The 27,802-nt window shown below is 36.2% G+C and overlaps 1 protein-coding gene across 10 annotated transcripts in view; it reads left to right on the forward strand.

Annotated features, from left to right (window-relative positions):
- Window positions 1–27,802, forward strand: part of LOC121370600 (echinoderm microtubule-associated protein-like 2) — a 98,917-nt gene that overhangs the window by 39,005 nt on the left and 32,110 nt on the right. For 3 of the 10 annotated variants that reach the window (XM_041495936.1, XM_041495930.1, XM_041495933.1), the window contains exons 2-6: window positions 12,067–12,210; window positions 13,525–13,762; window positions 20,713–20,760; window positions 24,276–24,301; window positions 25,332–25,337. In XM_041495936.1, coding sequence (XP_041351870.1) covers window positions 12,067–12,210; window positions 13,525–13,762; window positions 20,713–20,760; window positions 24,276–24,301; window positions 25,332–25,337 — 462 coding nt within the window. Of the gene's footprint in view, window positions 1–1,000; window positions 1,427–12,066; window positions 12,211–13,524; window positions 13,763–17,806; window positions 18,307–20,712; window positions 20,761–24,275; window positions 24,302–25,331; window positions 25,338–27,802 lie in introns of those variants that run through there. The other 7 variants (XM_041495932.1, XM_041495931.1, XM_041495934.1 and 4 more) reach the window with 7 other exon arrangements.

Genomic DNA, 27,802 nt, shown 5'->3' on the forward strand with positions numbered 1-27,802 from the left:
AAGTATGTATACACTTACTTACACAACTGACATAATGTATCTTTCAGCCCCTGTCCTACATGGACATTTTCATGTTTTCCAAAATAATTTATTACAAACTGACTTGTCAAATAGCCAGTTATCTTGAGTGGTAATGTGCACTTAATGCAAGCTTTATCATTTTCTTATTATATACAGATTTATCATTAACAATTACATGTAGTTCTTTGCGAGTACAACCTTTTTGGCAACCAGTGCCCTGTGAGTTTCACCAGATGTGGTATGTACTGTCTTGTCTCTTGAAAGGTGCATATAAAAGATCCTAGCTGCTTTATTGATAAAAGTATAGCCTATGTGTGTATAGCGACGGCAGGTTTTTCTGTCTTTCTATCGACCACGTGTTAAAATAACTATATGTTAGACACCCAATAGCCATAGTTTAAAATGTGCTGAGGTGTTGTTGAACAAATATTCCCTTTTCTTAAACTCTTTTGCAAATAAATTATATGACATAGTTAACACTTTTTTTTCCTTCTGATTCAGCTGGTTTGGCCACTCCCACTGAATCCCTTCCTTTTTATAAATGTATACATGTATATATACATGTACAGTTAGGCTGAATTTACTGTTATGCGTTATTACACCAACACACACACGTTTTGTCCCACTGTGTGTAATACATTTGTGTTCCTATTTATGATATCGTGTTTGTACAGAGGAATTCCTTGATCCCACCCTGTACCCTGGCATGGGCATTTCAGTATACAGCAATGAGAACAGTCACCCATACAACTCCGATCAACTGAGTCATAAATCAAACCGATCACATACCCTTAACCCTGACTGATAAATTGAGGTGGCAATAACTGATTGTTATCGGGTCGCTCTGGAACAAGCGACAATAGATCTAACGTGTTGCCTGTGTGATCAGAGCTGTCAAAAGTTAGGCGCAGACCGATCAAAACTTCAGCCCGCATTTTACCTTGCAGGCAGAAGGAATCGTAAAAAAAAAAAAGTTTAGAAGACAGCTTATACAACGTTTTTTCAAGATTACTTTGGCATTAACTGGAGCGTGTTGAAGACAAATACTAGTTTGAAGAAGGATCACCGAAGGCCACCGAGCCACTTGAAGAATGAGATATTGTTTTCCATGAGCGCTATTACTATTAGCCAGTGGGTTCCCCTCCTTTGCTCCTGTGATAACATAGCTGAGCTTCTCATCGGCCAATCAATATTTCCCTGGTCAGTGTTGCTGTAATTAAGGTCTTACCTGTCCACTCTTAGGCAGAGGGACACTACGACATTCCACGATTCTTGGCTAGCTAAAGTTGGTTTGCTCTTGGAAGTTCGTTGTGTGGAGTGGAGAGAAACATGGCTGACATGACGGTAAATGGAGAGGATGTACTGGCTCCCTACAGGGTGGACACCCCCTCCGGTGTGAAGACAGGTGAGGGCGATTACTACGTGGTGCACATATAGCTGCTTGTCTGACACTTTTCATACAACATGGCTGCAGCACAACTGGGGGGGGGGGGGGGGGGGTGTAGGGATTTCAAACTTACAAACTTGGCCTTTAATTGTCTTTTAGTGTGTGTATCAGGTTTTTATATTTATTTCTATTTAGTTATAATTTTTTTGGCAATCATATTTTATTGCATAAATAACAAAAGGATTGAGAACAAGTTTGCCAACTTACTAGGCCCTCTCCTGTATATAACATGTTTTGTCCTGTTTTGACGGTAGGTGTATGTATACAGTTGAACCAGCCATAATTGGCATTATCTTGTGTTAAGAAACCATTTGTCTGTAAAGGACATTCAGTGTATGTGTATCTTGAACATCTAATAGCTGATGATTAATAAATCAATGTGCTCTTTTTTCACATAGTTCAGTCTCATGTTCTGGTGATAAAACATCATCTGGTCATGCACAAGGGTTACTTTTATTTATTTATTGGTCTTTGTGTAGACCAGGTTGGTTTTATAGAGAATATACTGGTGTTATATTTTACTTGTATAGAGGTGACTTGAATAGTTAATATAATTTGACTTCTTTCATCCACTACATGTATTTGTTACAGCAATTGAATTCCCAACCAAATAACATTGATTTTTCATTGTACATATATATTTTTTTAATAATTATATTTGGGGACAGGATGTAACCCAGTGGTAAAGTGCTCGCCAGACGTGCGGTCGGTTTAGGATCAATCCTCTTCAGTTTCTCTTTCCGGCTAGTCCTTTCTGCTAATTAATCAGTGGCAGCAGCGGGTTTCCTCTCTGATTATCTCTGTGGTCCTTAACATTATGACAGACGCCATGTAACAGTAGTTACAATGTGTTGAGTGTATTGTTAAATAAAACACTTCTTTCTTTCTAATAATTAATTTCCATGTTTTGGGATTGGATGTAGCTCAGTGGTGGAGACTTGCACATGTGATGGGTCACATGATCAGTTGTCCTTTATGGACGTGACCCATCCAGTGCCCCATAACTGGCACATATTAAAGCTGTAGTGTATACTATTCCTTACCTTTTAAGTCCCTTGCTGCTTTGTAGCCTATGTGGTGGTAGTGGCCTTTCTTTCTTTCTTTCTTTCTTTCTTTCTTTCTTTCTTTCTTTCTTTCTTTCTTTCTTTCCTTCCTTCCTTCCTACCGGCCTCAGTGGCATCGTGGTAGGCCATCGGTCTGTGCTATCCTGCCTGTGGGAAGCACAAATAAAAGATCCCTTGCTGCTAATCGGAAAGATTAGCCCATGTAGTGGCGACAGCGGGTTTCCTCTCAAAATCTGTGTGGTCCTTAACCATATGTCTGACGCCATATAACCGTAAATAAAATGTGTTGAGTGCGTCGTTAAATAAAACATTTCTTTCTTTCTTTTTTCCTTCCTTCCTTTCTTTCTTTGTTTGTTTCTTTGTCTTTTTGTATTTTAATTTACCTCTTACATTTTTATATTGATCTGATTGATCACTTAATTTTGGCATTTACCGTAATTTGACACCCAATCGCCAATGTAATTTTCATGCTGGGGTGCCGTTAAACATTCATTCATTCATTCATTCGTTCATTCATTCATTCATTCATTCATTCATTCATTCATTCATTCATTCATTCATTCATTCATTCATTCATTCATTCATTCATTCATTCATTCATTCATTCATTCATTCATCATTCATTCTTTCTCTGTCTTTTTTCTCAACCTATGTATTAAAATTAATAACCATATTTAGGCACCATGCAACAAGCCGTAGTTTAAAAATGTGACAAATATTCCTTGCCATACCTTTCACTTAGTTCATTTACATAAAAGAAAGAAATTATATACCACTAGACTTTTGCCAAATCTAAGACCATAACACTGATTTATACATATATATTGCACACATGTTTATGCATCAAGACAGCAGATTAGTTATTTCATTACTAGCTCTTAACATATATTTGTGACACCTACAAATAATTAATAGTTATTGATTATACATGTTGGGCGAAGCCATTTCAGTTTTGCTTCAGTGCTTTTCAGTACCCCTATAATTGTCTTTGCATTGATATTGCAAACTGAAATCAATCATTTCAAGGTTGCTGCGTAACATGAGTTATGAATGTCATTATCAGATTACCTGTAGTTGTAATACATTATCAATATGTTTGGAAATAAACAATGCTGTAAATATTCTGCATATATATTATGTACATCTGTGTATGATAAGGGGCAGGATATACACTGTAGCCCAGTGGTAGAGCACCCGTCTGATTAGGCCCATTGGGCTAATTTCTTGTTCTGTACACCATGACTGGTATATTAAAGGCCATAGTATATGCTATCCTGTCTGTGGGATGGTGCATATAAAAGATCCCTTTGCTGCTAATGGAAAAATTTAGCTGGTTTCCTCTCTATAAGAATAGTCTTTTATAAGATATAGTCTTATAAGAATTTCCAAATGTTTGACTTCCAATAGCCAATGATAAATAAGTCAAGGTTCCCGAGTGGTGTCGTTAATCTGCAGACTTTGACTGATGTGCATGATATGAAAGTTGATAATGCTATTTTCATCATATTTTGGTGATGTTAACAACTATCAAATCTCCAGGAACTTGTATTCTCAACAACAATAAAATAAAATAAACAAGTTTATGTCTTACACATATTCATGTTTTCATAATTACATTTGGATATTTATTGTATTAAATGTACAAATAGTATATGGGAATGCTTTTTCTTTTACTTATTTCTACATGATATATGTACATTAAAACCCAGACCTGTCAACCTTTAGTCAAGAGAAAGCAGGAAGTGTGTGTTGAAAAAGCAGGAGATTTTGTCAAAAAACAGGAGATAAAACCTCTACAAGTATTTTCAAAAGCAGCACTATATATTCAACCCTATTAGCAAACATTCCTTTAATTTGAAATGCTCATATCTTATGATCACAAATCTAAGTTGACATCATGCATATGTTAATTATTGACCATTTTTATACAGTGCTGTAATCTGCTATACTATTGTTATTTCAGTAACAAATACCATGTAGCCATATTTACTTTCTTAAGTGAACGTAATTGTTATTTTCAGTGTACTTGTATTTCACATTGCTTTTTTTAAATAGGACGTAAAACTGGAGAAATAGTAATTTGTGCAGTGTGTTAGGTTTTATTTTGTGTGTTATTGTGTTTGTTTTAACTTTAAATTTTGTAGCACATTAACTGATTATGAATATTAAAGTAAATAATAAACAATGAATTATAACAATTAAACAGTTAATTCACAGATGATGATTTATTTATGTAAGACCTACTTGTTAATATATTCTCAGTTGTATGTCGGTAACAATGAATTAAAATATCTGCAAGTCTGACAACATGGAGGTTAAGCTACATATGCATGTAACTGCAAGTATGAATATTGTAGGAATCTGTCAAATGACACATGATATGTGTCCTAGTTTAAAGAATTAAATGCTCTTTATGTACATGTAATTGTTCATGTGCATTTTCAACTGGAGTTGTTTAGTAGTGGGTAACTTAATATGCTGCCCACAAACAAATGTACACATTACAGAGTACATATACATGTATTTTGCAAAATGTTGACAATGTCACCGATGCAAATTGATTTGGCTGTGTGCAGTTCAAAAAGTAAACATGTACATCCATGGAATATGGAACTAAACTGATGCAGCCATCTTAGCAGAATAAGAAAAAAAAAAAGGGAAGAAAAGTGTTGTTTTGTTTAATGACACCACTAGAGCACATTGATTTATTAATCATCGGCAATTGGATGTCAAACATTTGGTCATTTTGACCTATAGTCTTAGAGAGGAAACCCGCTACATTTTACCATTAGTAAGCAAGGGATCTTTTATATGCACCATCCCGCAGACAGGATAGCACATTTAATATGCCAGTCGTGGTGCACTGGCTAGAACAAAAAAAGAGGAAGAAGAAGAATTGTAAAAAGTGTACGGAATTAGCCTGTCTTTGTGTCTGTACAGTGAATGTTTCACAGCTTTCTCTCACAGCAAACATGGTTTTAACATGCCTCAAAGTCTTTCAGTGGATATTTATCTACTCATTGTTCACCTTCAAGATGACACTGTGGTCCTTGGTCCTTGGTCTTACATACATCAGTTAGCTTTGTGATGTTCTGCAGAATGAAACAAGCCATTGTGATGCCGTCTTGTACATGTTTGTTAAATTAACACATACAGGTTGTTTGCTGGGTGAATCTGTATCTCTGATGACCTTGCATCTGGCATTCCAGCACTGGGTTGTGCAGGCCAAACACTTCCAGTGCATGCACTCACACAGGTTTGGTCTGCAAGTCTGTTGAAGTGATTCAACTTCTTTCTTCCTGTGAAAGTAAGGACTCCCCAGTCTTCCTCACAACATACCGGCCTCGGTGGCGTCGTGGTTAGGCCATCGGTCTACAGGCTGGTAGGTACTGGGTTTGGATCCCAGTCGAGGCATGGGATTTTTAATCCAGATACCGACTCCAAACCCTGAGTGAGTGCTCCGCAAGGCTCAGTGGGTAGGTGTAAACCACTTGCACCGACCAGTGATCCATAACTGGTTCAACAAAGGCCATGGTTTGTGCTATCCTGTCTGTGGGAAGCACAAATGAAAGATCCCTTGCTGCTAATCGGAAAGATTAGCCCATGTAGTGGCGACAGCGGGTTTCCTCTCAAAATCTGTGTGGTCCTTAACCATATGTCTGACGCCATATAACCGTAATTAAAATGTGTTGAGTGTGTTGTTAAATAATGTGGCGACAGCGGGTTTCCTCTAAAAAATAGTGTCAGAATGATCATATGTTTGACGTCCAATAGCCGATGATAAGATAAAAAATCAGTGTGCTCTAGTGGCGTTGTTAAATAAAACAAACTTTACTTTCTTCCCAACATGATCAACATGAAGTGCATTGGTAGAGCTTCTGAGGACAGGATGTAGCCTAGTGGTAAAGCGCTGGCCTGATGCACGGTCGGTCTAGGATCAATTCCCATCAGTGGGCCCATTGGGCTATTTCTCATTCCAGCCAGTGCACCATGTCTGTGGCATGTGCTATCCTGTTTGTGGGATGGTGCATATAAAAGATCCCTTGCTACATAATGAAAAAAAATGTAGCAGGTTTCCTCTCTAAGACTATATATCAAAATTACCATTTGTTTGACATCCAGTAGCCGATGATTAATAAATCAATGTGCTCTAGTGGTGTTGTTAAACAAAACAAACTTCTTCCTCACAACATGATTAACATGAAGCTCACTTGGTAGAGCTTCTGTCGGATGGGTGATATGTCATGGGGTCAATTCACCAAGGTGAACTCACTGCATGTTTACAAATGCAATCAGTACTGCACATTTGGTATACATGCCTATATATAAAACCAATAGGGGCTACCCTGAATTGAAAAGTGTATATATAAGATTCCTAGATACTACTAGTAATTGAAATCAGAGTGAATTTTAACTACTCAATGTGTCGGTGTAATTAAGACCAATACACTCTCTTCTCTCTCACTAACCATTAACAAGTAACAACTAGCCCACTGTCCTCGACAGACAACCCAAATAGCTGAGGTGTGTATGCCCAGGACAGTGTGCTTGAACCTTAATTGGATATAAGCACAAAAATAAATTGGAAAAAACAACAACCTGATTGAAAGATGGATGCAACATAGTGCACTATTAGTAGTTGTGGGGGTTCTCTAGATACTATTCTCTACACTAATTTTTAGTGTCACACTTACAATACAATTGAGCCATATATAGCCACTGATAATCCAGACCTCACCATTTAAGGGGAGCTGTCACTTGCTCCCCATCATTCACATGAAACTAGTTTAAGGAGTAATTTTTGCTACCCTTAGTATGTGAATTTATTTGGTATTAATATAATGATGATATCAGAAATGGCTCCCCATAATCTTAAGTTAGAGGAACAATGAATCACTCCACTCAATCTTTTCATAGCAAGATCCGGTAATCTGTAACCTGAAGTGTCATTAATTTTTTTTTAATTTTTTAACCTAGTTTTAGAGCATACATCATAGAGAACACTAAACATGTGATCCGAGGTCATGATCACTCAGTAGTCATATTCACAATGTGGGAGGTGAAGAATATCTTCAGGGTATCTACTGAGGTGTGTGATTTAATGCTTCAAAAAAAAAAAAAAAAAAGTTTTTTATTTAACGACGCACTCAACACATTTTATTTACGGTTATATGGCATCAGATATATGGTTAAGGACCACACAGATGTTTTTAGAGGAAACCCGCTGTCGCCACATAGGCTACTCTTTTACGACAGGCAGCAAGGGATCTTTTATTTGCGCTTCCCACAGGCAGGATAGCACAAACCATGGCCTTTGTTGAACCAGTTATGGATCACTGGTCGGTGCAAGTGGTTTACACCTACCCAATGAGCCTTGCGGAACACTCACTCAGGGTTTGGAGTCGGTATCTGGATTAAAAAATCCCATGCCTCGACTGGGATCCGAACCCAGTACCTACCAGCCTGTAGACCGATGGCCTAACCACTACGCCACCGAGGCCGGTAAATGCTTCAAAAAGAACACTTAATAAACTAGCTTTTAGTGATCTGCCCCGGGTCAGGTTTAATGTTGGAATCTTTATTGCTGAGTGGTTTAGCTCAGAATAAAAAAATTAGGTACATGTAGGTTAATTACTGTCATGACATGAAGTGAAATACAGAACTTTGTTATTTGTGTCATTTGTTAAACTGTCTTTGTACCATTAACTCAGTTAAAGAAAGAAATTTTCTGTATATGCTCCAATGGAAATTGATGTATTCATATTTAATTAAATTATGTCTTAGTGTATTTGCAGAGTAAGGTGGGGAGGCAGTTGTTTTCAACACTGCCTATCAAATATTTTAAATTTGCAAGCTTTAAATATTTTGTACCTAGTTTTATTTAAATATTTAGTTTTGTGAGGTGAGTGTGTGGAATAGCAACGAATACATAGGGACCATGGGCCTAATTCACAAAGGTCTCTTAGGCTCTGTTAGACAACAAAGCATCCTCTTTGAAAGTCTTTTAGCATTGCACTGCGAGATCATAAAGTTGCGATAGTTTAGTGAATTAGGCCCCTGGTATTTTGTTAATACAAGAATTTAATTATAACCCTGGGGCTTAGCTTCACTTGAGGGGGGAGTACTAGTATGTAGTAGTGTTGGTATAAAGTGCTCCTACTGGCAGTAGCTAGTGGGAATTTCCCTATTAGCTCAGTTGGTAGAGCGCTGGACTCTCTTACTGAGAGTCCATGGTTTGAATCTCCTCAGTGGAGATTGATTTATCTATTTACATGTTTGCAATTAAAGTTATGCATGTGTATAAATTTTATAATTGGATGACAGGCACGGGGCGTGTGCTACAACAGCTTGCTCTGACTGTATATGTAAAATCCTCTGACCTGACAGGCACGGACAACGTGAATTTATATGCACATATGTTGTTTCCTTGTTTGCAGTACACAGTCATTTTAATTCTTGTGGATCAGTGGTAGTTGTCTGGTAAAATAATACTGATTAACCCCTGTCCTGGTCAGACAGTCGCTCCAGCCAGTGCACCACGACTGGTAAATCAAAGGCCGTGGTATGTGCTATCCTGCCATTGGGATGGTGCATATAAAAGATCCCTTGCTGCTAATCGAAAAGAGTAGCCCATGAAGTGGCGACAGCGGGTTTCCTCAATATCTGTGTGGTACTTAACCATATGTCTGATGCCATATAACCATAAATAAAATGTGTTGAGTGTGTCGTTAAATAAACCATTTCATTGCTTTTTTTGTCAGACAACCAAGCTGTATGCCCATGACAGCATGCATAAACCCTAATTGATCAAAGGTCCTCAGTTTAGAGGAATATCACTGTACCCATTTTTAGCACATACACTACATGTATTTGAATATCTAGGGCGGAATTTAGCTCAGTCGGTTGAATGCTCGCTTGAGGTGCCAGCGTCGCAGGATCGAACCACCTCAGTGGATCCATTCATCTAAGTGTTTGACATTCAATAGCCAGTGATTAATATATCAGAGTGCTCAGTGGTGTTGTTAAACAAAACAAACTTTTAACTTTTTGAATATCTAAACCAGAACCATATAAAGTGGATAAAAGGTTTGGGTTTTTTTATAGTGGCAAATTAACAGTTCTTATGGCTCAAGTCAGTAAGATATTGTGGGAAGTTTTACTATGACTCAGTCTGATTGGGCTTTTTTACATCTTTAGACTGTCATGCACAGTTTGATCTACAATAATTATTTTATATTATATATTATTAACAAAAAGTTGGTTTAATATTTGTTATACTCAAAATTTTAATATACTTTATACTTTGCACAGGTTTTAACATTGTTTTTAATTTTATATTGATGTTGATCATCTATTAAATTAATGTTTTTACCATTGTTTAACACCCAATAGCTGATGTATTTTTGTGCTGGGATGTTGTTAAGCATTCATTCATTCATTCATCCATCCATCCATCCATCCATCCATCCATCCATCCATCCATCCATCCATCCATCCATCCATCCATCCATCCATCCATCCATCCATTCATTCATTCTAGTATGACGCCCAATAGCGATGTATTTTTAATTAATTAATTAATTCATTCATTCATTCATTCATTCATTCATTCATTCATTCATTCATTCATTCATTCATTCAATTAATCAATCATTCTAGTTTGACACTCAATAGCCGATGTATTTTTGTGCTTGTGTGTTGTTAAACATTCATTCATTCATTCATTCATTCATTCATTCATTCATTCTAGTATGACACCCAATAGCGATGTATTTTTAATGCTGGGATATCGTTAAACATCCATCCATACATCCATCCATCCTGTAATTACCTCCCTCCCACCCTCCATCCATCTGTCCATCCATCCGTCCGTCCGTCCGTCCATCCATCCATATATCAATCCATCCATCCATCCATCCATATATCCATCCAATTATCCATCCATCCATCCATCCATCCATCCTGTAATTCCCTCCCTTCATCCATCCGTCCTTCCATCCATCCATTGATCACCAGTAACTGAGTTTGTCTTGTTTTTCTGTAGATGGTCTGCTCAGTCAGGAGTGACAAGATCCGTCCATCCATCCATTGATGACCTGTAACTGAGTTTGTCTTGTTTTACTGTAGATGGTCTGCTCAGTCAGGAGCAAGAAGATCCGTCCATCCATTCATTGATGACCAGTAACTGAGTTTGTCTTGTTTTCCTGTAGATGGTCTGCTCAGTCAGGAGCGACAAGATCCATCCATCCATTGATTACCAGTAACTGAGTTTGTCTTGTTTTACTGTAGATAGTCTGCTCAGTCAGGAGCGAGAAGATCTGTCCATTCATCCATTGATCACCAGTAACTGAGTTTGTCTTGTTTTACTGTAGATGATCTGCTCTGTCAGGAGCGAGAAGATCTGTCCATTCATCCATTGATCACCAGTAACTGAGTTTGTCTTGTTTTCCTGTAGATGGTCTGCTCAGTCAGGAGCGAGAAGATCTGTCCATTCATCCATTGATCACCAGTAACTGAGTTTGTCTTGTTTTCCTGTAGATGGTCTGCTCAGTCAGGAGCGAGAAGATCTGTCCATTCATCCATTGATCACCAGTAACTGAGTTTGTCTTGTTTTACTGTAGATGTTCTGCTCAGTCAGGAGCGAGAAGATCTGTCCATTCATCCATTGATCACCAGTAACTGAGTTTGTCTTGTTTTACTGTAGATGATCTGCTCTGTCAGGAGCGAGAAGATCTGTCCATTCATCCATTGATCACCAGTAACTGACTTTGTCTTGTTTTCCTGTAGATGGTCTGCTCAGTCAGGAGCGAGAAGATCTGTCCATTCATCCATTGATCACCAGTAACTGAGTTTGTCTTGTTTTACTGTAGATGATCTGCTCTGTCAGGAGCGAGAAGATCTGTCCATTCATCCATTGATCACCAGTAACTGAGTTTGTCTTGTTTTCCTGTAGATGGTCTGCTCAGTCAGGAGCGAGAAGATCTGTCCATTCATCCATTGATCACCAGTAACTGAGTTTGTCTTGTTTTCCTGTAGATGGTCTGCTCAGTCAGGAGCGAGAAGATCTGTCCATTCATCCATTGATCACCAGTAACTGAGTTTGTCTTGTTTTCCTGTAGATGGTCTGCTCAGTCAGGAGCGAGAAGATCTGTCCATTCATCCATTGATCACCAGTAACTGAGTTTGTCTTGTTTTACTGTAGATGATCTGCTCTGTCAGGAGCGAGAAGATCTGTCCATTCATCCATTGATCACCAGTAACTGAGTTTGTCTTGTTTTCCTGTAGATGGTCTGCTCAGTCAGGAGCGAGAAGATCTGTCCATTCATCCATTGATCACCAGTAACTGAGTTTGTCTTGTTTTCCTGTAGATGGTCTGCTCAGTCAGGAGCGAGAAGATCTGTCCATTCATCCATTGATCACCAGTAACTGAGTTTGTCTTGTTTTCCTGTAGATGGTCTGCTCAGTCAGGAGCGAGAAGATCTGTCCATTCATCCATTGATCACCAGTAACTGAGTTTGTCTTGTTTTCCTGTAGATGGTCTGCTCAGTCAGGAGCGAGAAGGTCTCGCGCAGAGAGTGGAGGACTTGTCGGCCAAGGTCTCTGATCAAGCCAACGACATTGTGTGTCTCAAAACGGCGCTCGCAGATGTCATCCGACGTCTCGCTATTGTGGAGGCATGTACGTAAAATACAATCCTTTTTACTGATTATTGTACATATTCGTGTATATGACAGTGTTCTTCAAGTTCCATGAAAAATAAAAATAAGGGCAATGAATTTATAAATTTACTATGTATACATTTAAACTTGCAGGTGTTAAACCAAGTGTAATAAATTAAATTGTGTTTGGAACCTTGTGATGCAGTTTTACAATACTGATCAATGAATATTCTCTGTTAATGTCTTAATTAGAAAATAACCATATGGAGTTTTTAGATTTACGGGTGTTATTGTTGATTTGATCCCGCAAATGTCATTTTGAAACATTTGCGGGCATCAAATAGACAATAACACCCTCAAATCTAAAAGCTCCATATGGTTATGTCCATTGTAAACTGAATCGGTTTTTTACTGAGTTAACTGTATATTTGGTATTTCTTGAAAAAAATACCTGGATACAATCTTACTGTAGACCCTTGAACCGTCAACTTGGCCTGTTCCAATTGCGAATGTCATCATTAGCTTTCCAGGTGTTATTTTCATTTCATCCCACAAAAAGAATGTGATTAACCAATCACAATACAGAACACACTCGCCATCAGTTCACAATTCTCTATTGATGTTACAACATAATGTATGCTGTAAGAAATTAACAATGTTTTATATTATTTACCATATTTTTAATGCTTAAAAAATCAATATCGATTCCTGGTGGTCTGAAATCATGATTCTGTTCTCTGCATGTATAGATATACCAGGCACTAATCTAGCTGTCAAAATGGGGCGGGTTTTTTCCCAACGAAAGTTGGCTCAAGTCACACAGTTGTTAGCACTAATGAGAAGACGGAAGTCACTGTAATATACTGCACACAATCTGATTTTGAAAATAAGAGACATTTTTGCAACCTTGTTACAAGTGTTTTTCTCAGTTGTGTCTGTGTCTTAATTATTTTTTGTCAGTCTTCAGTCCATAAGTTCACTTTGGTGCCAGCCGGCTTCATTTTACTACTGCCCCCCCCCCCCAAAAAAAAACCCCCACCCCATTTACAGTGAAATATAATGACATGTTAACATACTTAACATTGTTTTTAATGAAAATATTTTATTGTTTTGTCTGAATCTTATTATCAAAAGTAGCAGTATTTAATAATGAAATGTTATATGTATCAAATGTACAATTCGGAACCTTTCTGACTGAATGTGGAACATGACAAAACACTATGTAATGTACCGATGAACTAGTAACTATAGCTCAGTTTTACAGTTTAAAATGAACTTGAGACACCAATTCTATTAACAAAATATATATGTTCTTGACTCCTATTTTTCGCAGCCCCCCAAAACAACCTTCTTCCCTCCAAGCCGACGTTCCGGTCGAATCGTAAGTCCGGGGTCTCGGACCGGAAGCTGCACATGAATCCCCTGGACAACGTGAACTTCGTCCCCCACCGCAGCACCTCGTCGCTGTCAAAGTCGATGCACCACTCGCCACGCAGCTCCACCAGCATGAAGAAATGGTCATCTCTCTCGAACTCGGCTGACCTCTCAAACCCAGCACTCACACCATACAAGTAAGTACAGAGCAGACAGATTGCAGGATTTAACTTATCGAAATGCTGTCTCTCAAAATATGGGTGGGTGAGTGGAAAGAATGGTTGAATGGATAGAGGAAAGATGGATGGATGCATGGAAGGTTTCATGTATGGATGGAAAGAAATGAAAGAAATGTTTTATTTAACGACACACTCAACACATTTTATTTACGGTTATATGACGTCAGACATATGGTTAAGGACCACACAGATTTTGAAAGGAAACCCGCTGTCGACACTACATGGACTATTCTTTCCGATTAGCAGCAAGGGATCTTTTATTTGTGCTTCCCACAGGCAGGATAGCACAAACCATGGCCTTTGTTGAACCAGTTATGGATCACTGGTCGGTGCAAGTGGTTTACACCTACCCATTGAGCCTTGCGGAACACTCACTCAGGGTTTGGAGTCAGTATCTGGATTAAAAATCCCATGCCTCGACTGGGATCCGAAGCCATTACCTACCAGCCTGTAGACCGATGAAACAACTGGTTGTATGGATGGATGCATGGATAAGTGGATGGATGGATGGATGGATGGGTGGATGGGTGGGTGGGTGGGTTTTGGTTGGTGGGTTTTGGTTGGTGGGTGAGTGTTTGGGTGGGATTTGTGGGTGGGTGGGTTTTGAATAGATGGATGCATGGATGGATGGATGGATGCATGGATGCATGGATGGATGGATGGTTGGAAGGAAGGAAAGAAGGGAGCATGAATGCGTAACATATATCTCGATGGGATGGAGATGGAACAGGACAGGACAGAATTAGTCAAACCAATTTTCTTACAAAGTATATCATGTGAGGGCATTTTTTATTTGTCCATTGATTCATTAAATATGTCAGCATTGAAAACAATTCAGTCACATTTTAAAACGTTTTTTTTCTAAAGATTATGATTCAGTTTCATCATTCATATGGTTGACAGATCTGTAAAGTAAACCTGTGGTACTGTCAGAAACTGAAGAACAATCCACATTATTCAGAATAAATTTTTCAGTAGTGTATTGAAATATTCAAAATATGCATAGAGTGTACATATATATGTATCTGGGGGGTTTTTCTGCAAGCCGTCATTATAGCTTTTGCATTTTGAAACCATACACATTATTAAAAAGAGGTTAAATTTCACTTTCAAGTGCAGTTAAACATGCAGAATATTTACACAAAACCTTCCAAGTCTGCCACCTAGGTCAGTCTAAAATTGCACACAAAAAAACAAACCCATTAGCAGAACGTTATAGATAAAGTTTATTTTGTTTAATGACACCACTACAGCACATTGATTTATTAATCATCATCTATTGAAATCAAACATTTGGTAATTCTGACATTCCGGTATAGTCCTAGAGAGGAAACCCACTACATTTTTCCATTAGTATCGAGGGCTATACACCGTCCACGGACAGGATAGCACACAGTGGTGTAGGAAGATGCCAAAAAGTGGGGAAGGGTGCACACTTTTATATTTGCACATTTTCACACTATTATAAAGCAAATATAAAGCAAAATATCTGAAAAGTTTGGGGGGGGGGGTGGGCAAGACTTCCAACCGTTCCAGCATTCAGTTCATTCAGGCAGTATAATTAATATTTGTTAATGTAAGTTTAGGATTCCTTTCTAAACATTTTGTTCTATAAAAGCAACATAATGTTTATATTTCATAATCCAGTATCACTACATTTTGCCTTTGAAAAATTAGACATATCAGGGGTTCTAGAATATTTTTAAAATTCACTTGCCATAGGGCCAGTGGATTTGAAAATTCACTGGCCATGGTAAAAAATTCACTTGCCCAATTTTAACTGTTGATAAAACAAAACAAAAAACAATAAATTAAAATAATTAACTGTTTAATGTCCATTTTTCATACTGAGATCATGTTTAATCAATTTGTCAATTTGCACAGCAGATAGGCTCATTTGGGCATGCTTTATGTTTTTTTTTATCAGTTTAGAATAAAGTTACCGTACCTATTAAAAATTGTAAATAATTGTTTCCATGCACTAAAACCACCTAAGTTATAAAAAATAATCCATGTTACCGAGATATTACAACAGCATTATTTATTTACTTATGAATGGGAACTCCCCCCCACCCATCCTCCAAAAAACAAAAAGAGAAAATAAACAATTAAGAACCTTTATTAGCATAAAGTGTACATGTATTGCAGTTTACGGCTTGCCCCCCCCCCCCCCCCCCCCCCCCCCCCCCCCCCCCCCCACACACACACACACCATATTAGTAATTTGGGTACTTTGTTAAATTTATCTATTTCATGATACTGTGTTCTTAGGAACTTTTTTGCAATTTATGTCATATTTTATAAATTAAATTAATAATTTACACATTTAAAGTATTTGTAAATAGTGACATGCAACCTTTAAAACTAATAAAAGACTGGTTACCGTTTTGCATATCATTAGTATTAGAGAAACAAATCTTTGGATTCCAGTGTAAAAACAAAATGGTGGCAAAACAATGAACTTTTCTTTTTCCAATATTTACACTTTATAACTTTAATAAAGATTTATCAGTAGGTATATTGATGTCAAGGATGGGTCAGAGATTACTGGTGGCCAACTATTTGTTAGTAAAATATTGCATGTGATATCAAATCGAAAGAAGTGACTTGTAGATGTTTTGTTTTTGTATGATCGTAGGACGTAGCATTGTAGATTTTTTTTTTTTTGGTACCACTTGTCATCGGGATTGCACAAAGTAACTTTTACTGGCCTGAATACAAAAAAACACTGGCCTCGGGAATCGGGCCACCATATTCTAGAAGGCCGGCATATTGACTATTCTGTGTAAAATTTCCTCCACAAGGATGCTTTTGTTGGTGCTTTTGGTAGAAATATAGCACAGAAGACACAATGAGGCATTAATGGACTAAAGGTTCGTTTGATTCCGTAGATGCTTAGTTCATTCCGTCAAAATACACCCTATGAGATTTATAAGTATTAAAATGCAGTCTCACTTGTTGATCCACTGCGTGGCCGAGTGGATACAGTACTCAGCTACAGTCCCGATGGTCTGAAGTTTGAATCCCAGACCCTAGCACTACGTTGTTTGTGGTGTTTAATGCAATGTCCACTTGATGTCGCTATCCAATACATGCTGGAACGGTCGGAGGTGTTTTTAAGGTGTGCATGTGTGATTTGGTTTTTAAAAAAAAATTGAGGCAGGGTCTTTGGTATGGGTGGATAAATCTGATCACTAAATCATTTTTTTTAATGCTCGCCTGAGGTACTTGCGTTGCATGATCGAACCACCTCAGTGGATCCATTCAACTGATTAAGTTTTTTCTCATTCCAACCAGTACACCACAACTGGTCAAAAGCCATGGTATGTGCTTTCCTGTCTGTGGGAAAGTGCATATAAAAGATCCCTTGCTGCTAATAGAAAAATGTAACAGGTTTGCTCTGATGACTACAAGTCAGAATTATCAAATGTTTGACATCCAGTAGCTGATGATTAATTAATCAATGTGCTCTTGTGGTGTCGTTAAACAAAACAAACCTTTAAACAAAACAAGACCGGCCTCGGTGGCGTCGTGGCAGGCGATCGGTCTACAGGCTGGTAGGTACTGGGTTCGGATCCCAGTCGAGGCATGGGATTTTAATCCAGATACTGACTCCAAACCCTGAGTGAGTGCTCCACAAGGCTCAAATGGGTAGGTGTAAACCACTTGCACCGACCAGTGATCCATAACTGGTTCAACAAATTCCATGGTTTGTGCTATCCTGCCTGTGGGAATCACAAATAAAAGATCCCTTGCTGTCTGTCATAAAAGAGTAGCCTATGTGGCAACAGCGGGTTTCCTCTAAAAAAAACTGTCAGAATAACCATATGTTTGATGTCCAATAGGCGATGAGAAGATAAAAAATCAATGTGCTCTAGTGGCGTTGTTAAATAAAACAAACTTTACCACAAAACAAATTTTAAATGTGGCCTTCCATTTACGTGTATATATCAATACCTAATGTAAATGTTTGCAGTTCAGCCACCATGCCTGTTGGTGTAAAGTTATCACTTCAGTGTTTACCAAACGTTAATTCTTCACATAAATTACACCAGCTGTTGTTTTTAATGATTTCTGTTTGTGAAGTGAATTATAATTGTGGTACATGTGATCATCACATTTCACAAGCTTGTTGAGCATTTTGTGCACAACTTCCAGCTTTCCAGCAGACAGCATGTACATGATGAGTGAGTGAGTGAGTCACACATCCTTGTTGGACCTAGACTTGATCCCAGGACGTTTCCACTGGGCACACATTGCATTAGCCTGTACCTCACTACAGCAGTGTGCTAGTGAAGCTGGGGGAAGGCTTGTGTTATACATATATGTGTGTCACCTTTGACCCTGACCTGAAAACCACACTATAAATGTCAGTGGCTGTTGCAGCTGTCACAGCCAGTAGTTGACGTTTGGTATTCACTGTTGATGTCTGGTATTTAGGAAAGTTCAGCTTATTTTGTGACTTGGGACTTACAAGTGTATATTACTATGGCTTCAAGAGGGTGAATATACGTTATATAGAGTGGACTGTTTAAACCATGCAGACTCATGTTGGAATCTTACAATGTGCTGGCTTGGACAGTGTGCTGCTTTAGGCAGTGTGCTGGGTTATACAGATATCATGTATAAATATCAACAGTGGCAGATCCAGAGCTATGTTTTAAAGGGAGGGAAGTGTTTTAAAGGGATAGCAGCATTTTAAAGGGAGGACCCAACCTTGTCGTCTGATGTCAGATTACTAACAAAAGTGAAACTGTATTGCATATTGAATTGAAAGCATTATTTTAATTAGCCTACATGTAGGTGACTAAAATGGTAGGTTTTTGTTGCCCTGCCTTTATAGCCAACACCCTCATCTGTCACTGTCTGTCAGTGTACATGATATCTGTATTAGACCAGTGTTAGTTTGCTAAAGAAGGGTTGCACTATACATGTAGTTGTAAACATATCACTCTTGATCAAATTCCGGAAACGGTGTCTGAGTTGTTTGACAATGACATCATATCAGATAGTTGCTAGATTGTTCATGAGATATTCAACAGTTGTTTCTTGTTACTTTGACAAAATCATTTATAATGTACATGTATAAGCAGTGTTCCAATGTAATATTTTAATTATATGATGGAAAAAAAATTTCAGATGAATGTGTGTGTGTGTGTGCTTGTGTGTTTGTTTGTTTTCAGTTTTTAGTTTTGTTTGTTCCCTCTTCCCAATAGTTTTTAATAATTCATTAATTTGCATGCATGTCTTTGTAATATCGGATTTTGCTGGCATGCATGTTCAACTGCATGGTGAAAATTGGTATGATGATAATCAAAACGGCAAATTAATTTATGCTTGCTAATAACATTATTCCAACTGCAAGGGACTATAGGTTTCATATCTCATCTGTCTGTCTGTCTGTCTGTGTTTGTGTCTGTCTGTGTCTGTCTTTGTCTGTCTGTCTGTTTGTCTGTCCATTCCACATATAGTTTTCCAGATTTTTTTTTTTCTTCTACAATGCCTTGAGATATTGAGCTGACATTTTGTGTATAGCTTTATCATGTTCCGTTACAGATCAGCTTTGACTTTCATGACGATTTGCCTCTTTTTGACAGAGTTAATGCCCTTGAACTTAGGATATATAAAACTTTGATTCCGGACTTCTTTTTTTTTTTTTGCAGTGCCTCAGTATATTAAACTGAAATTGTGTGTATAGCTTTATCATGTTCTATTACAGATCATGTTTAACTTTCATGATGATTTACCCATTTTTCACAGAGTTATGGTCCTTGAACTTAGGAGATACGAAAATTTGTTTTCCGGAAATTTTGTTTTGCACGTACCTAAAGATATTGAGATGCAATTTTGTACACAGCATTATCATGTACTTTTACAGATCAAGTTTAACTTTTATGGCAATTTACCCATTTTTCAGAGTTATGGCCCTTGAATTTCGCAGATACGAAAATTTGTTGGACCCGGTAGGGGACATGTATCACTTTAGCAGTACTCCAGAATGCTTATTTTTATTGAGGTTACATGTACGTCTTTCACCAGTACAAACAGATAAGATCTTTATTTATTTTTTTAAAGTCAGATTTTTATAGATGTATTTTAATGTGTTTACTGTATTCGTGTAACCATGAATGTGGTTCATATAGATATATTGAGTTTGTGGTATGTATACTGCCAACATTCAACTAGTGTTTCTGCCAGAAAGAAATTTTTGGGTATGGGGCAATGAAATTGAATATTTACAATGTGTGTGATGAATGCAACAGCAGTTGACAGAGGGTATTCAGTGTTCGAGATTAAAATTTTGGGGCAGTATCCCATTTGGATACTTAACATTTAAAAATCTGGTATCCCACCTTAGAATTTAGTATTATATGGTATCCCGGTGGGATACTGGGTTCTTGAAGTCTGGTATCCAAAATTAAATTCTGATATCCCCGGGATATCGGGATACTGTTAATCTCGAACACTGGTATTGGGAACCTCCCCCAGAAAGAAAATGGGTTAGGTTTAGGGTTAGGGTTAAGAAAATTGTACATTAATGATAAAGAGTCATTAATTTTGTCAAAAGGTTAACTTAAAAAAATTAAATCTGCAAAAAAAAAGAGAGTATGACGCCATACCCATTTAACCCTGTGGCAGAAACCCTACTGGTACATATGTGGCTGTTTGTATGATTCAAGTTTGACATATATGGCTATGTAACTAACATTAACACTTGACATATCAATTAATGTCTGTCATGTTGATAACACATGGTGATTGATTAATAGGCTATGGTATGCTGTGTATATTTGTTGATACTTTGTGTACATGCATTTTAGTGATTGTTGCTTTCTTTGTTTAGTTATGTCTTTACACAAGTTAATGTTTTTTTTATGATGCACATATACTTGTTTAATTTTTTTTAGACGTAGCACTTCTCACAGTAATTTGACGGCACGCCCATCAGCCCGGGGGTAATGGAAATACTTGATTAACATCCATTTTTCATATAACTCTCTAACTTGGATTAACTGGCTTCTCTTATAAATCCAGGGTTTTATCTCCTTTGTTTTGAAACTGATACTTCAATTAAAATTCAATAGTAACAGAAAGATGTAATTGTTTTTGAGATTCAGTGCGAAAAATCTTAAAATGTCTTTTAGAAATTAAAGGCTTTAAATTATTGTTTCATTTAATACATTTATTGACAATTTACCTAAAGTTAACAAAACTAATAAGTTTTTAAAATCATTTAAAAGTCTATACATACACATGTATATGAAGAGTTCAGGCGCAATATGCGATATAAACCATTTTCTCTTTTTTTTTTGTTAAAGCCATTATTGTATGTCAGTAATGGCTAATCATAGGCCCACTTGATCCTTATGAAATTGTATTGGGTAAATTCCTTTTTTTTTTATCCAAACGCAATATATGCCAATTAAAAAAAGTCACTTTTACTGACAATGAATAATGGATATATCACGTTTTGCGCCTAAACTCTTCATATGTAACTAAAATTTCATACTTAATGTTGCATATGTGAAATAAAGCTAAGAGATAAAACCCTGCATTATTTTGTTATTTTGTAATCTGTGTAATCTTTGACTTAACTTCTTTGGGATGCAATGCTGTTTTATTTTGTTTTATAATCATGCTTGTTTAAGTGAACTTTATTCTTTTACATAATGCTTAGTTGCATGTGTTTTTAGATTATTACAGTAGTAGTTAATATTCGCAAAAACTAATTTGTATTTCATGTGGTACAAGATTTGTAAAGTAACATTAGTGACATGCATGCATTTTTAACAATTGTTTTTATGCTTGAAAGATGCTGAGATAGTAATATGACAAATATAATAGATAAATGTTTGTCAGTGTTCGACAAATCCATTAGTCTTCAGTCCTGGCTAATTAATTTTTGGTCTAGGCTAGTGGAAATTTTCAACTGTATTTAGGGCCTTCAAGAGTCCAAACTATCGGACTCGAGTACTCGAGCTTATTTTGGACTCGAGTACTCAAGGATCAAACTCGACCCAGACCCGAGTACCCGACACTTACACCAGATTATAATGAGGAATAAAGTAAAATAGTATTATGCATCTTAATTCCAGCGCTGAACATCGATGCCAAATCATCAACATACCACTGTACTATGTTCCACACTATTGACTTTTGTTTTCCCTCCATATCTCATAGCCCTATAATGTAACCGGCGGTAAGCAGACATGGCAAAATGATGTGAAAGAGCATGGGTACTCGAGTTCTGTGAACTGACTCTCGAGTCTTGCTGGACTCAGCCCGTGCCCGAGTACTCGAGTACTCGTGGAGACTCTAACTGTATTACCGTACTAACATTTGTCAAACACTGGTTTGTTTATGTCAAGCAGAATATATGGTAGGTTCTGTACAAAGCCAGTGGCTGTAGTGAGTCATATATTCCTATGATACAATAACATACATACATACATACATAATTGCATACACTTCATGTGTATATATTATACAAACAGCTTGAATAATGTAGCTCTACAAGAGAGTACAATTATGATCAATGTAAATTGATTATGTAAATGTACTCATTCTTACTCTTATTCTATTAGTCATATACTCTCCATCTAATACAAATATGTGGTTTTTACTTGCATGTGCAATGCACAGTAACAACACGAATGGGAACCAATAGAATAATATTTTCGTCCAGCCATCGGGCCATTGACTACAAAATGTACAGTGCCAACATGAAACTGAAAGGGCTATTCTCTACATAACATTTTGGTTTATGACAATGTGATAATTAATGTGGTATTTGGCAATCCACCCCCCCCCCCCCCCCCCCCCAAAAAAAAAAATCAACTATTCCTAGCAAATGTTCAGTAGTATATTGTGCATGTATGATAAGGAAGCCTACTCAGATTTTATCTGTAAGAAAGGTATAAATCTGTGTAATATGCCTGGGCTAATTTTTTCCATTAAAGGTAGGGTTGCACACAGCTGATTTTCTAGTGGCAGGGTCCCCCACATCTTATGCATGCTACATGTTCCACAAACTGTTTGTAAGCATTTATAAAGCTAGATGTATAATCAACTAAAAATTAATGAAAATGTTTGGATTTTTTTTCTCAATATTTTTAGATAATTAAATTATATACATGTACCAAATACAATATTATACGTCTATGTAGCTGGTTGGATTAAGTACTTTCCAGGGCAAAGTAAGTATACATGTAATATTTTCAGACTATTTAGTTAGGCCATTTATTAGTGAACTGTTGTGTGAACCTACCTTTAATGATTCTGGTGGTAATAGGTTGTGTTTGTTTCTACTGATTTTTGTTTTTAAAACCTTCAGATGTGTCACTATCAGTTTGGTTTGGTATTCTTTCTTACAAAAATTTACAGTAATAATGATAATTTCATAACATTGTTGATTTACTGGTAAGTACATGTAGATGATAATAAGGATGTCTTTATTCTACAGTTAACATCATTAGCTGTTGATACTATTATAGATGCAAATATATTACTAATTAATACACATAGTAAGTTGTATTTTGTATCCATTAATTAAACTTCACGTGGCTGTTGAAATATAATATAATAAACCAATATGAAACACCTTAAAGAGACTATATTCTGAGTTTGCTGCCATTATAGGGTGTTTCCCACCAATAAGATCTTAACAACTAAAATTAAAGCCTAACTATAGTGTCTTATTTAGAATCCTAGTATCTGTATATTTAGTGTATTTCTGGACATCCTGATGTTTGTAAGTAGTCAAAATTGGATTTGATGTCCGTATAATTTTGTGTGTACAAAAAATTCCATATATTAGAAAATAAAATTAAGTTTGACCTACATGTATATGTATAATCTGTTTGCGTCAAACCACTGATATTTTTTAGAAAAACGTATTTAATATGTAATTATACCTTTTGTATAACAGTACTGCAATATGACTACGGTAGTCACTTTCAGTTGACACAACTGCAGAGTATGATATATATTGCTTTGAATTTATGTGGTCATAAAAAGGAATTATAGTTTCTTTAGTCGTAAGCAAATGGGATGGTACTGTACTGGTGGAGGGTTGGAAAGAATTTGCTATGATTTTTTTTTCTGCATAAGAACTATATGTAGCTTAAGAAACACAAAGAAAAAACCCATTCATATACATTTAACCTACAATCTATAACACACACCCCCAAAAGAATACAAGATATCAGAAGGATCAGCCCTAGTATAAAAGTCCATTAGTTTTTGCTCAGAAATGTTTTCCATGTTTCATACTTGTATAACTACAATTAGTGATGTTCCAATGATTGATTTAATAAAATCTAAAATTTATTGTTTAGGTTCTACCAATGTGATGATCGATAATAAAACTCCATAATCAATTATGTGTAAAAAAAAGAAAGAACGTACCCTAAAGGTGTTCTACCCAGTGAGATTTTTCAGTATAATTAATGGCTTGTTTTTCTTGTTTCAGTAGCCGAGATCCAGTCTGGAACCAAGGTAATGATTTACTAAACTCAGTTCTATATGTTATGTGGTCACAAAGTGTACGTGTCCTGTGTTGTATAATTTTTACATCAGCATATTAGACATATGTTATGTTATGCATGTAGCAGTATACATTGCACAAGACTACTTGTATACACATGTATTGCACCACAATATCACAGGATTGATCAGTACGGTATATATCTATTGTTTAATACTTAAGACCAGTATGTTATTACACCAGAGGAAGGAAGGAAGCAAATGTTTTATTTAACGACTCAATTAACACATTTTATTTATAGTTACATGTATATGGCATCGGACATATTATTAAGGACCACACATACATGTATATTGAAAGAGAAAACCCACTGTCGCCACTTCATGGGCTATTCTTTTCGAATAGCAGCAAGGGATCTTTTATATGCACCATCCCACAGACAGAATAGTACATACCATGGCCTTTGTTACACCAGTTGTAGAGCACTGGCTGGAATGAGAAATTGCCCAATGGGCCCATCAGTGGGGATCGATCCTAGATCGATTGTGCATCAGACTATACACTAGAGAAATGCAATCCATTCATATTGTTTACACTGTATGTAATGTGTACCAAAATATAACCAGTTGTCTTGACTTGAATGCAATGAGCATGACAGCATTATAGTAGGTATGTGTAACAGAACTTGTTCCAATGGTGGATTTTCAGGACTTTAATGAGATTCAAAATCTCTATTAAAATTTCCAAATTAAAACATTTTGAATGTTTGTTTTTAAGGGAAATCATTCTTTGCCAGGATAGTTTTTAAAAATATTAACTTTTGTTGTGATATATCAACATACTCACCATCAAATATCTTAAACATGATGCTTGACCATCATCCATGGCACCTTTTCCTTCTGTTACATCTAATGCATTATAATTTGCTTGAATTAAACTAACTTTGATGATGTGTTTGTTTTTGTTTCAAATTTGTCTTGTGATTATTGCTGTAGTGTAGTTTCCTTTTTCTTTTCTTTTTTACTTTCATGAAATTTCCAGTTTGTGGTAAGTTTGGGTTACCAAACTGCATTTGCACCATATAAACAGAAATTGCTTGATTTCAATTTTTCAATTTAACTTTTATAATTACTTGGTTTTTTAATTGCTGTGACCTCTGATTTTAGTTTGACCAAACTTCTGAACAACATGTTAACAGATTTTTACATTTCAAAACCATATTAAAGGCTCTATCTTGCATTTGTAGAAGTTACCATCTTTTATTAATATAGAAGATGAAGACAGTGTCAGCCTTATTAAACATGTACCGTGGTACATGTATGTTTTTGCTAGTAACAACTGTTCACATTAGATGTAGACAAAATTGGAAAATAATCATTGCCATAAAAAAATTTATAATTCAGTTTAGTCCATATGAAAATGATTGTTTTCTGAAATGTTGCCATGAGCATTAATATCATTTACCACAATTATTCAGTGTAAAGATTATCACTAAAGACTTCATTTGCATATGGCCTACACATTATTCTGGTAGACTAGCCAGACTATAGGCTATTCTTTTGAGATCAAGTCAAAAGATATCATTACCCATATGGGCAAAGATTTTCCTTAGGGAAAGGTAACACTATGTGATGTCATTATTCAGTGTTTTAGAGCTTTGATGTCACAATAATTTATACAAAAATACCTATAACTAATTTATATTCTGTATTTTATAGGTACATGTACTTCATAACAGGATAATAAATATGTTCCCATTATATGGTTACCATATATGTAGTCAATTTTGACACTGTAGACCAATGTGTAGTTGTTTTAGTGTAAACTACCAAATCCAAATGTATAAGGGGAAAAACCCTATGATGATTTTCATTTGTCATAAGTCATTAAAAGCATGATCATGTTTTATTATGCTCGGGGAAAAAAAGACAATAAAAAGTCCACAGAGCCATGTCAGATAAATTGTCAATACTTGCTTGTAATATATATTGTTTTTGACTGAATGACATCTTTCTGTGAGTGTCAGCTGTCTTTTTCTAGCGATCGAAAGACACTTTTCTATCAATATCACCCTGGAAATGGATGGATGTATTTGTCTGGTATATGCAAGAAAGAATGATTTAATATTGTTTTTGACTGTATGGCTCTAAAGGCAATGCCACACAATATGAATGCCCATTGAGTGCCAAGAATAGCTGATTGACAAGACTGTATTATGATTTCATCAGTTGCTGTACAATTGATTATTCTCATATGAGTCACTTGTATTGTGTGACAATGACCTAAGACATTACTCTTTTTTCTTCTGCTTTCTTTCAAATTAATTTCTCCTTCATCTTGTTTTGAGGAATACCATGTTTGGTGTTTTTTTATGCATGTACTACATATATTTAAAAGATTTTCATTATCAAACATATTTTGTAGTTTTTGTTTTTGTTTTTGTCTTTACATTTAAAAAATGTGGGACCAATAATATATATATATATATTTTTAATTATTATTTATCTGTATTTATTACTACTCTTTCTTGAGTGTATATCTAAAGACAGGGTTTCTGCCAGAGGGTAAAACGGGTATGGTGCCATACCCAAATTTGTTTTAAAATTGTATTTGTTTTAAGTTGACCTTTTGACAAGATTAATGACTCTTATTATGATTTTTTTATAACCCTAAACCTAACCCATTTTCTTTGTGGGGGAGGCCCCCCATAACCCATTGACTGTGGTTGCATTCAGCACACACATTGTAAATATTTAATTCCATAGTGCCATACCCAAAAATATCTTTCTGGCAGAAACTCTGAAAGAGTATTATGATCTATGTATAGATCAAGATTTTCATGTTCTGTGACCAGTATGTGCAGTAGTATAATACTAATGGTAATGCCGTAACAACACACAGAACATGAAAATATTACACAAAAACATGCTGCCTCATGAAGGTATTTTCACGAAAATATTAAACAAGCTTCCATATTAATAATTTTCAGCTGTTGCAACCTTTAGCAAGTGACGTTGGAAATATTTCACAAGGACATTTAAGTATGATACGAAATGGTAGTGAATTTAATATCCTGTTTATTACCCATAATTGATTTAAATTTATTACACTGAACTCATTTAACTGACATTCCAATAATGTTATAGTGTGCTAATCGTATGATGTCATCATATGACATCAGGGTGTTACATCCCACTTTACATTCTAGTGGGACATAACACTTTGATATAAATCAACATATTTTTAACCACATGGATAATAAGTATGTGTTGAACTTACCTGGCCAGTCTAACATGCTGCAGTCATATATTAACTGTTTGGCAAAACAGTAACTTGCTACAGCAATATTAATACTTAAATGCAGTTCTTATATGCGAAATTAATACTTACATGCAGTTCTTATATGCGAAATTAATACTTAAATGCAGTTCTTATATGTGAAATTAATACTTAAATGCAGTTCTTATATGCGAAATTAATACTTAAATGCAGTTCTTATATGCGAAATTAAT

The sequence above is a fragment of the Gigantopelta aegis genome, chromosome 4 (assembly GCF_016097555.1).
Source record: "Gigantopelta aegis isolate Gae_Host chromosome 4, Gae_host_genome, whole genome shotgun sequence".
Taxonomy (NCBI): Eukaryota; Metazoa; Mollusca; class Gastropoda; order Neomphalida; family Peltospiridae; genus Gigantopelta; species Gigantopelta aegis.